The 12561-nt window shown below is 45.6% G+C and overlaps 1 protein-coding gene across 8 annotated transcripts in view; it reads right to left on the bottom strand.

Moving 5' to 3' along the window:
• Positions 1-2574: 2574 nt before the first annotated feature.
• Positions 2575-12561, bottom strand: part of TSGA10 (testis specific 10) — an 80015-nt gene continuing 70028 nt past the window's right edge. For all 8 annotated transcript variants that reach the window (XM_043537288.1, XM_037898528.2, XM_043537248.1 and 5 more), the window contains one exon: positions 2575-4549. In XM_043537288.1, the coding sequence (XP_043393223.1) occupies positions 4525-4549 (25 nt within the window). In that variant the 3' untranslated portion in view covers positions 2575-4524. The remainder of the gene's footprint in view (positions 4550-12561) is intronic.

Here is a 12561-nt window from a genome sequence, read left to right as displayed (position 1 = left end):
CCAACCTTTTTAAGCACAAGATCACTTTGAATTTAAGTGCAACCTAGGATCTACCCTTTCTCGAGGCCCCACCCCGCTCACTCCATTCCCCCTTCCCTCGTTCTCCCCCACCCTCACTCACTTTCACTGGGCTGGGGCCGAGGGGTTCGGAGTGTGGGAGGGGGTCCAGGATGAGCCTGGGGCAGAGGTTGGAGAACAGGAGGAGGTGAGGGGTGTGAGCTCTGGGAGGGACGTTGGGTGCAGGAGGTGGTTTGGGGCAGGGGACTCGGGGGTGAAGGAGGGGGTACAGAGTGCTGGCTGTGGGAGGGGGCTCAGGGTTGGGGTGCGGGAGGGGGTATGGGATGCTGGCTCCAAAAGGGGGCTCAGGGTTGGGATGCGGGCTCCCAGCAGGTGGCACTTACCTCAGGCGGCAGGGTAAGGCAGGCTCCCTGCCTGTCTTGGCCCCACACTGCTCCCGGAAGCTGCTGGCATGTCCCTGCGCTGCGATCTCTGGTAGGGGTACCTGACTCCACATGCTATCTATCCCTGCAGGCGCCACCCCCACAGCTCTCATTGGCTGCAGTTCCGAGCCAATGGGAGCTGCGGGGGCAGTGCTTGCAGGCAGGAGCGGCGCACGGAGACCCCCTGCCCCTGCCCCTCCCTCACAGGGACATGCTGGCTGCTTCCGGGAGCAGGGCAGGGCCAGGGCAGGCAGGGAGCCTGCCTTAGCCCCGCTGCGCCACCAGATTTTTAGCAGCCGGAGATTGCAATCGACTGGCAGAAGCTCAGTGATCTACCAGTCGATCGCGATCTACCGGCTGGTGACCACTGCTCTAGAAGCAACCGGCAGCAGGAGCTTTCAGGGGAGTGAGAAAAAAATTAATCTGGTAATTGATCAATTTGCTTTGAAACAACAGAATAAACCCCATTGGTCCAGACTGTTCACATGTTAATAAGAGTCTGCTTGCAGGGATTGTTAAAAAGATGTTGAAATGGTTTCTGTCTAGCAGGGTGTTATGAATTTCTCCTGCTGAGTTTCTGGAATTATAAAGGTAAGGAAAACAGTGTTTTGTATAAACCACTTCCCTCTGAAAAAGAAAATCAGATGAAGCATGTGACATGGACTAAGGTGAGAGGCACTTTACTGTTAACTGTGGCTCCTGTTAATAGTAAGTGATGTTTAAGGAAAATACCTTCTGTTGGCTTACCCTGAAACGGTGTCCACAGCCTTGAGTAAGCAGAACCCAGTGAAACACAAATCACAGGATGAATTAATCACAAATGAACCGAGAATGGCTGCTGCTCAGATAACAATATTTCAAGAATTCCTTTTGAATTACTTTAGCATGCTTCGTTACGCAAACTCAGATTTTATAGCATTTCATAAATAGCTGAGAACAAGTTAAATAAAACTTCAACAGATTTAGTATGATTTTATTCATTCTAGAAAACAAATACAATTATGTTATCAAATTCAAATAGGTAAAAAATTACTATTTCTCAGATTGTTTGCAAATAATAAAAATGATTAAGTGAAATATGAAAGCATAACATTACAGTATTTAGTGTTCCTAAATGTCACATACAATATACCAACAAGAAACAGAAATGATAAACATATGAAAATAATCCATTTATTTATTTCCAAACAAGACTACTATAATAAAATGACAAGAAAACTGCCCTACCACCAAGATCCCACAGTATGAGGAAAGATAAACCACTGCAAATGTTATATAAACATTTAAATCTGAACACATTCAATATACTTTCCTGTTTTAAGGGGTGAAAAGAGATATGTTATTAAAAAGATTAAAAGGCTGCTGTCAGAAATAGGAAAAAGCTATAAATACTGTCCTGGTTTAGTTTATTACATAATTTTCACTTAGGAAATGAAGCAAAGTTTAACATGCTTGAATGAAGTAACAGTCTCAAGACTTTAGAATATACGGTTATAGCCTACAGTGCTCAGTGAACTAATACTGTCCAAACCCCCTCATCAGTCTATAGCTGAACAAGAATCTCAGCAAGGTTTTAGTTTTTTATGTTACATTGGTGATTCACAAACTAAAGCCAAGTCAGTTTATTTCTTCCACTTTTTTTCCTCTCCCCTCCCTTTCATTCTTTGATCTCAGTTTCAGTTAAATGCAGTGATAGTGCCTGTACCAGCCCATAGATCCTATCCAAGCTCTCTCTTATTTTAATATTGTATTCATTTTTAATATGCACAAATATAGAGCAACTAAATGCTCCTGGAAACCAGGCCTAAACCCATCCCAAATTCATGACTAAAGGCCATCTTCTGTTATGTTCCTCCTGTCCATCCATTCCACCTCAGAAATCTTAGTCTCTATGTACAGTCTATACTGCAGTAAGGCTAGCGGTAAGAGGTCCATGTATATACGGGAGTATTAAATTCTGGTTCGCTTAGTGTTTTCTAAACAAAGGCCAGCCCTGAACATTATTATGAAAGTGTCACATCTAATACTGTTATTTTGAAGCGGTATTCTCTTAATCTGGCTCTAATCAGTTCTGATTAAAAAAGGCAGTACCAACAAGTTTCTTAAAATAATCTTGAGTTTTTACTTTTTGATGGATAGTATATCATCAAGAATTAACTGATTTTTCTATGCAGCCACAGAGCATTCATTGTTTCTATTAACATGAATACTTGAAAATTCATGTTTCTTGGGGTGGACCTTTGTATACCATGTACAGTCTTGAGGATACCTCATTTTTTCTTACTTAACCTCTCCCTCTTCATGCCTTAAGTTGCCCACATTAGTCTTATGGATAAGGATAATCAAATTCCCTTCAGACCCCATCAATGCTTTTAAAATCAGACTGCAGTCCCAGTGTTGAATGGCACAAATTATTCTCTCTCTCTCTCATATATTCTGGAGCTGTCTGCAGAATTCCCAACCTATTAGCAGCCCAATGAGCAAAAGGATAATTCCAAGGTCTGATCCCACAGTCCTTATTCATACCATTAATGTTAGTGGGACTACTCATGCGGCTAAGTACTAGTCACTTAAATAAAGATTGCAGAATCAAGCCTCAAAAATTAAACTCAGGTTTCCTGAACAGAAGACTAGAGAATTGTTGCTAGAGAGCAAGGCTAAACTTAAGCATTTTTGTTATAAAAATATATATGTTACAAACAATTGCTTTGGCACATTATTCCTCAAAATACTTTTTAAAAAGATTTTTTTAAAGAATGCTTTCTTTTACTATAAAAAGTTTTGATATGTGCTATACATACCAGTAGGTTTTAGAGGAAATGAACGGCATCTGAAAGCTGAATTTGAAAGCCACCACAAGTGATGTATGTATGTGTATGTATATAACACATACCAGAGTAAACCATTAGAATGACCAATCCTCCCTGCCCCCAAAGAAAAGACTGACTACATAAAACATTTTCAAAAGGTTTCCTTGTGTTACTATGGCCACAAGGGTGAAGAAGTCTCAATAAAAATTAAGGGAAAGGGCCAAATGGAAAATTATTCGAAATAAAACAACAGCATTATTTTTCAGTGTTTCCAGACATAGAAATGGTGATAAACCCAGACAGGTTATAGCAGGGATAAAGTTTTACCTAGGCTTTAAAATTCATATTAAATCCATTTTTTAGTGATAGGTTAATAAAATGACTTGGAAGAGTTGAATAAAACCTGTCAAGCCTGCACCTCACATCTGAAGAGTGCAAGAATCTGACATGGATTAACAAAAGTCACCTAGCTCCTAAGACTTGTATTAGTTTTCTTTTAAATTTTAAGCAAATTAATTTAAAATACAGATATCTTTACAAATAACATTTATCTACATTAATAAAATTTAATAAAAGGTTAGCACAATTGTAATATGCTCAATAATTAAATACTTCCTTCCAATCATAGTATGTATATATTTGTAACAGACACTCATACTAATTTTAATAGATGGGTAATAGATTTACTGGCTTTGAAATAAAAATGAATAAAACCTGATGTTAATCCCAAGAGTATCAAAATGCAAAACTAAGGAATTAAGAGAAGAATATGACTCATCTTGAAGAGAAGGCTTGGCACGTGCTTGCAAATGTAAACACAACATACCTTGGCAAAAATACAACCAACTTAAAAAACAATCTGCATCCGAATATCTGTTGTAAGTTTTGTATTGTTACACTCTTCTTCATTTTCCCTACTACCGTATACATTTTTAATAGGGGAACATACGAACTTTTTCCTTTGCACACTATCAATGTACAGATGCAGCTGTGTGCATTTCTCCTTCTGTTTCCTGAAATGGGTCATTGTGATATGGCACTAAATAGTAAAGGTTAGCTGTATCAAAAAATTCAGAACATCAAGACTGATTTCTTTTCATTGACCAAAATAAAATAATTTCAGAGTATGTGTTCTCTTACACTGGTATATTAACATATATTTAACATAATGTAGCAGTCATCAGGGAAAAACAATTAACAAACCCTGAGTTCAATTTTAAACCTGCAGCTTTCTAGAGGATGTGCTGATTCTTTTCAAGTCATCCTGAGTAATGTTAGAAGTCCCTGAATGTAGAATTCCTACAAGAGAAGAAAAAGTGTGAAGTTGAATTGTTCTTATATTCACTTAATATAGAAACCCATTCAGAGGTTTATATGTGTAAAACTTAAGTGCTTAATCCCGCAAGCCCCCTCTGTAAGTAACTCCGATTCACTTCAACAGGGATTCCATGGACAGAGGATTTGCAGGATTAGGCACTAATAGCCCAATTTTCAGAAGTAATGAGCACCCAAAATGCCCACTGAAGTCAAAGGGAACTTTGGGCTCCTTCCACCATCTCTGAAAAATCAGGCTACAAGTGCCTTTCCTACTTCCTGAGCAGGATAGTAGGTACACACCATTTGGGTTCACTTTACAGAAACAGAGGAGTACTATTTTACAGGCAGTGGAAACTCATGAGATAAATACACTAAATATTATGAAACGAAGATATCAGGAAAGGAGAGAAGAAGAAGATGAAAAAAGTATGAGGGAGAAGACAATTATTGTCTGATTTACTTCTGATGCCACAATCCCACTGAAACAGAAAGATGTTAATTGGCTGACTTAGTCTCCAACCAGATCACAGTCCAGCCACTTGATTTGTTTTTATGAGGCAGAGGAGCAGGAAGGCAGGAGGAGTGAAAGAAGAGTGCTGGTAATGTCAACATTGGTGTGGGCTCCCAAAATATTTTAGGTATTATAGAACCAGATATTAGCTATGAAAAAGGTCTCTCCTTCCAATGGTGAATTGTGTCTACTTCCAGTGATTTGTCCAGTTATCAATGATTCAGGTGATAAATATGATTTCATCACTTCTGTTGAAGGACTATTTCATAGTATAATAAGATCTTACAGGAAGAAAATAGTTGTATTAACTCCTAATTTTACCTGTTTGAACCATCCTAAGCAATTTTTCTGTTTTACTAGTTTTAACAACCTTAAAATATTTTTGTTATTAATTTGGTCAAGATACATATTTTACATTGTTTTTTCTTCTTTCAATCTAGCCTCTTAATTACTGTGGCTGAGTTCCCTCCAGTTTGTCTAAATTGTCAAAAAACTGGGCAAGGAACAATGATCTGAAGGGTAATTACCACCTTGAACATTCAGTCCCAAAAACCAAACAAAAGGAAAGAAGAAAAACAGCAGCTCAGGAAGTACATTCCTTTGGGAACTAAGGAGTTTGTATACACACCCTTTTGTTTAACGAAAACAAATTTTTAAAAAACCAATTTAATTAAACCCATAGAAACTCTTACGTGGACAAACTTAAATTGGTTTATATGTGGTTTATATCAATTTAAATTCATTCAGTAAATCAAACCAGTGGAACTTTTATGTGTAGACAATAACTAAGAAGAAAAAACAGTTACTCACCTTCTTGTAAATGTTGTTCTTCAAGATGCATTGTTCATGTCCATTCCAATCAGGGTGTGTGTGCGCGCACGCGTGCACGGCAGCTGGAAGTTTTTTCCCATAGCAGCATCCGTTAGGTCGGCCTGGGCGTCCCCTGGATTCGCACCTCCATGGCGCTCAATATAGAGCCCTGCCGACCCACCTCCCCCTCCGTTCCTTCTTGCTGGCTATTCCAACAGAGGGGTAGGAGGGTGGGTATTGGAATGGACATGAACAACACATTTCAACGAACAACAGTTACAAGAAGGTGAGTAACCGCTTTTTCTTCTTCGCGTGCTTGTTCATGTCAATTCCAATCAGGTGACACACAAGCCCAAGTTCAGGAGGTGGGGTCGGAGTCGTCCACTGATTGGAGCACTGCTCTTCCAAAGGCCGCATTGTCTCTGGCCTGCTGGGTGGTTGCAAAGTGCGTGCTAGAAGTATGCACGGAGGACCATATCGCTGCTCTGCAGATTTCCTGGGTGGGAACCTGTGCCAGGAATGCCATTGAAGAGGCCTGAGCCCTGGTGGAGTGTGCAGTGATTGGAGAAGCAGGCACCCCTACCAGGTTGTAGCACTCACAGGTGCAGGTGGTCCATGCACATCATGGTGTGATCCATGATGAAATCTATTGAGAAGAGACAGGAAGTCCTTTCATTCTGTCTACCACTGCCACGAATAACTGGACAGACTTTGGAACGGCTTAGTTCACTCGATGTTAGCACTAGCGCTCTGCAGACATCCAGTGAGTGAAGCCTTTGCTCCCTGCTGCTCGAGTGCGGCTTAGGATAGAACACTGGGAGGAAGATGTCCTGGCTGATGTGAAACTGGGAGACAACCTTCAGGAGGAAAGCTGGGTGAGGCCTGAGCTGAACCTTGTCCTTATAGAACACAGTGTAAGGGGGCTCTGATGTCAGGGCCTTGAGCTCAGACACCCTCCTGGCTGAGATTATCGCTACCAGAAACGCTACTTTGTATGAGAGATAGAATAGGGAGCCCATCGCCAAAAGTTCAAAGGGTGGTCCCATGAGTCTGGAAAGACAGATTCCAAGCTGGGACAGGCTGTGGGACACACAGGTATAGCCTGTTGAGACCTTTAAGGAAACAGCTGACCATAGGGTTAGCAAAGACCGAGCGGCCCTCTGCGCCTAGGTAGAAGGCAGAGATGGCAACCAAGTGAACTCTTATTGATGACATGGACAGCTCCTACTGCTTGAGATAGAGAAGATAGTTCAGTATAAGTGGCACAGAGGCGAGCGTCGGGGACAAATGGTGTTGTGCCGACCAGATTGAAAATCTCTTCCACTTGGCAAGATAGGTGGCTCTTGTGGAGGGTTTCCTGCTGCCAAGGAAGACTTGTCTAACCTGATCGGAGCAAGAAAGCTCCATAGGGTGTAGCCATGGAGCTTCCATGCCGTGAGGTGCAGTGACTCGAGGTTCAGGTGTTGGAGACAGCCATGATCCTGAGTTAGTAAGTCCAGGAAGAGTGGCAAGGTGACTGGAGCTTCCATGGACATTTCCAGGAGTGATGTGTACCACTGTTGGCGGGGCCAGGCTGGAGCTATCAATATCACCGAAGCTTGTTCCCTTCGTATCTTGAGGAGCACCTTGTGAACAAGAGGGACAGGCGGAAATGCTTATAAGAAATGAGGAGGAACATGTCTGCGATGGAGCCCGGGCTGTGATTCAGGAAGGAGCAAGATTACTGGCACTTCCTGTTGCGTTGCGTGGTGAACAGATCGATCTGGGGAAAGCCCCACTGATGGAAGATTGAGTTTGCAATGTTCAGGTGAAGGGACCATTCATGGCCATGGAACAACCTGCTGATATAGTCCGCCAACTCATTCTGTACTCCAGGGAGGTACAATGCTTGTAGATGTGTTGAATGCTCTACACACACAAGTCCCACAGCATGAGGGCTTCCTAGCACAGGGGAGAGGAGTGTGCAACCGCTGCTTGTTGATATAAAACATTGCCATGGTGTCATCTGTCATAACTGATACACATCTCCCTGTCAAGTGGGCTCAGAAAGTCTGGCATGCCAGGCGTATCGCTCTCAGCTCTCTGACATTGATATGGAGAGTGAGTTCCACCTGAGACCAGAGGCCTTGTGTACTGAGGTCTCCCAAATGTCCTCCCCAGCCCAAGGCTAATGCATCTGTCACTAGCGAGAGAGACGACTGAGGGCTGGTGAAGGGGACCCCTGCACATACTAAGGTCGAGCCAGCACAGGAGGGAGTCAAGTACCAGGTGAGGCAGGGTTATGATCATGTCCAAGCAGTCCCAGACTTGAATCTCCACTTGAGTCCTGGATCGGCCCTTGATCAGCTAGTCATCGACGTACGGAAACACCTGTACCTGTCGCCTGTGTAGGAACACGGCCACGACTGCCATGCACTTGATGAACATGCGGACAGGCCGAATGGGAGGAATGTGAACTGGTAGTGGGTGTTGTTCACCACAAACGTGAGGTATTTTCTGTGGGATGGAGTTATTGCTATGTGAAAGTACGCATAATTCAAGTCAAGGACGGCATACCAGTTTCCTGGATCCAGTGAAGGGATGATGGACACCAAAGAGACCATGCAGAACTTGAGTTTCTTCACGAACCTGTTGAGTTCTTGCAGGTCTAGGATGGGCCTGAGCCCAGCTTTGGATTTTGGTATTAGGGACTAAAAGCCCTTGCCCTTCTGCTCCTGAGGAACCTCTTCCACTGCCCCTAGCAATAGGAGCAAGTGCACCTTCTATATAAGGAGTTTCTCGTGAGACGGGTCCCTGAAGAGGAACGGGGAAGGGGGGGAAGAGGGGGAGGGCACATAATTAGATGGAGTTTCCCCTCTCTATCGTGCAGAGCAGCCAGCAGTCCAAAGTGAGACGGGACCATGCAGAGTAGAAAGGGGATAGTTGGGATGAAAAAGTAAGGCGGGGTGGATCCAGTTCTTGCTCTGGTGCGCCTTCAGAAGGCCTGTTTTGGGCTGGACAGTGGCTTGGGCTGGACAGAGCCGTGGCCTGAGGACGCAGCCTTTTCCTGCCACTCCTATTCCTCCTCCAGGAACCATCCTGTTGGTTCTGTTGGTAGAATTGCAGAGGAGGTTGTGGCCTGATGTGCTTCCGCTGTGTGGTGGGAGTGTGTAGGCCCAAGGATTTGAGGGTGGTTCTGGAGTCTTTCAGGCTATGCAGCCCTTTATCCGTCTTCTCAGAGAACGGAGTCACACCCCCAAAGGAGAGGTCCTATATGGTCTGCTGGACCAAATGCAGGAGACCAGAGACCTGGAGCCAGGAGCCCATTCCCATGGCCACTGCTGTAGCCCCGACTCTCGTGGTGGCATAAGCACCGTCCAGCGCAGCCTGGAGGGAAGCTTGGGAGATTAGATTGCCCTCTTCAACAAGGCTGAAAACTTGGCACGGGAGTCTAGGGGGAGGAGCTCCGCAAATTTTGCCATTGCCGCACTGGTGTTATAAGAGTACCAACTGACAGTGGCCTGCTGGTTTGAAATTCGAAGCTGCAATCCATCTATAGAACAAACCTTTCTCCTGAAAAGGTAGAGTCTTTTAGCCTCCCTATTTTTGGGGAAGGACCCTTGGAAGCCTTGCCGCTTGTGCTGATTGGCAGCGTTGGTGCTGATTGGCTGATTGGCAGTGCTGATTGGCAGTTTTTATGAGCGGCAGGGCAATATGAGAAGATCCAGAGGTCATGAGGATATCCACCACGGGATCAGAATCCTCAACTACCTCCTCTGCCTTGATGCCCAGACCCTGGACAACCCTGTGCAGCAAGTGCTGCAACAACCTTCTGTCTTCAAGCAGTGCCCACCAGTGTCTCGTTTGGCAATGACAAGGAGGAGGTCCCCATGAAAGGCAGCTGCTTCCTTTCGTCAGCAGCCAAGGGGTTCCATGACTCTCGGGGGTCCTGGACAGGTGCCGACGTGGACATTGCCATGCCCCTCGGTGCTGGGGCTGTCAGCTCCGAACTCTATGCTGGTATCAGTATCTGAGCCGCTGTTGGTACCGCCACCAAAACTGATTTTGGTGCCGAAGCCGGTGTCAGCAATGGTACTGCAGCCGATGGCGTCGACGTAGGTGGTGGCGACCGACGTAGGTGGTGCCTGGTCACTCGGCCGAAGGTGGAATAAAGGTCGCCGGAGCTACCCAAGTTGCTACTGAGTGGGACCCCTGGTTCCTTTCCTGGCTCTGGTGGAAGGCCCAGGGAGTCCAGAAGGGCCACTGCGATGGGTTCTGCCACGGCGGCAGCCCCAGTGCCGGGTAAACCCATCTCTCCCGCCGTGATCTGGACCTCCTGCTCCTGCTCTTATCGGAGCTGCAGGAGTCTGACTCCGACTCCAAGGTCTCTGAAAAAGAAGACCACGGAGGAGCCGTACTTCAGGGCATCAATCGTTGGGAGCTCAGGGACCTACTGGGCTCTCTCTCTGGAGATGCTGGTGCCGGAGGGTGCTGTGGAGAAGGAGAGCGCTGGGACATCATCGCTGGCTTCCCTCTTGATTGCACCTGGGGGCGGGGTAGTGCTGATGGCGTGGTGTCTCCACTGTCCTAGGGTGCAAAAATGACGCTGTGAGCTGCAGCAAGTCCTGAGCCACTTCAAAAGCTTCTGGTCTCGAGGGGAGCAGCAGTTGCAGGATACTAGGGTCTGGCAAGCGCGGCAGGCCTGGACTCAACTGCCTCGCCCGGGCAGGAGTCGACGTGGCCCTGCCCAGGAATCTGGTGCTGTGGCCCAACTGGCTCCTTGGATTTGGCCGGGGGAGAATGATCTCTCTTCAGCTTCTTCTTCTTCTGAGGTACCGGTGACTGAGACCGGTGCCTATCTGCCAACTGGCCATGGGAGGAGCTGTGCCGGTGCCGAGCATCTTGTGAAGAGTCCTTCCTTAGCACCGGTTCCTGGGATGACGGTGCTGGAGCGCTCCGTGCTAACGAGGATATGCTGGTGCAGAGTCCCCGGACCCTGGGTTTGAGTGGGGGTGGAGAGCTGCCTCCATAAAGGAGAACTATAAGTCGCTGTTCCCTTTCTTTAACAGTTCTGGGACGGAACTCGCAGCAGATTTTACAACAGTACTTTTGGTGACCTTCCCCATGGCACCTTAAGAGGCATGAAGGTCACTCTGACATGTGGTTAGTGCAGACCTCACAGTCTTTAAACCTCGGGGACCACGGCATACACCGACTCTAGGGAGTCACGGGGGGGGGGGGGGTGAATACCCCCAACTAACCCTAAACTAACTATAAACAACTACTATACAATAACTAACTACAGACAAACTATATCCAAATTACAAAGATAAAGACGCTTGCTAAAGCAAGGGCTATGGGACGCTCCAGCTAACCATCACTGGCGGTAAGAAGGTACTGAGGGGGTAGTGGGTCAGTAGGGCTCTATATTGAGCACCATGGAGGCACGACTCTAGGGGGCACCCCGACTGACCCGATGGATGCTGCTATGGGAAAAATCTTCTGGCTACCGTGCACATGCGTTTGCACACTCCTGATTGGAATTGGCATGAACAAGCACTCAAAGAAGAACTGTACCTTCCCCTGCGATAATGACTGAAGACCATGCTGAATATTATTTGTTTGGATTTACTCTGACTGAGTTGGCTTAAGGGGAAAGGGATTGATTTATGCTCTAATTTGCAGAAGGATTTTAGTCTTTGTTTTATATTTGACTGAAACTTACTAATGGGCAAGAAAGGATATCTCCTTTAGGAAGAGGGCTTTTGGATTACAGGACTTATCTGAATCTTCCAAAAGCTTAGAAACTGGAAAGGAAGGCATCTTATTCACAACATTTAATGTATAATGCTCAGTGAGTTACAAGGGAAGAAAGAAGAAGTTGGCAACCATAAAAAGCGAGTCCTAAATAGCATAATTAAACCTGTTACGGGAAAGCCGAGAGTTTCCTTCAGACTCTATTGACAAAATAACACATTTCTAGCTCCTGTTAAATCTCAGATAACCAGTAGATGGCAGATCTGTACAAGTGGCAATGGGGAACTGAATAGTACATATCAAATATTTTTCTGGTGACTTCATTCATCTTTCTCAGTACATCCCTCCAGGGTTTGTTGGGTTCAGGGCAGCAGCTATGGCACAACACGCACGTGCAGCAGTTCAGCGCTTGTGCATTAGTGTACAGAGCCTGGGAAAGCAGCTTGTTCAGATGGGTCACAGCACCTGGCTTTGCCCAGCCTGAGGGGCTCTTCCTGGGCTCACATCACTCTGCTCTCCTGCCTGGTTTGATGCACGTGGGGACATGGGGGGAAGATGACCCTGCCCGACCTAAATAGTGCCCCTGAAATAAATCCCTTGAGACTGTTGGAGTGCTGCAAGAGAAAATATATGGGATCTTAAAAGCTTCCTTGGAGAATGGGAATAATCTTGTCTGGCCTGGAGGCTAAACAGAATTGATTTCTTCAGTCAAGAAGAACAGGAGACAGTGCAGGAGACTAAAAACCCCATCTCTCCCTGTTGCGGTGCATCCCTGCGCTACAGCACTCCCTCTCTCAGTTTCCCTATTCTCAAGGCCCCTCAAGAATCACACAGTAATACCACTTAGGGTCTCTTGCTTAATACCCCTCCTTGGAAACATTGTTCAAATAATCCCCAACGTGAGTCCCAATCATAGTCCATTTCCCACATCCAGCAT

Source organism: Chelonia mydas, chromosome 1, assembly GCF_015237465.2.
Source record: "Chelonia mydas isolate rCheMyd1 chromosome 1, rCheMyd1.pri.v2, whole genome shotgun sequence".
NCBI classification, from domain to species: domain Eukaryota; kingdom Metazoa; phylum Chordata; order Testudines; family Cheloniidae; genus Chelonia; species Chelonia mydas.
This window is presented reverse-complemented; position numbering and strand designations above follow the sequence as displayed.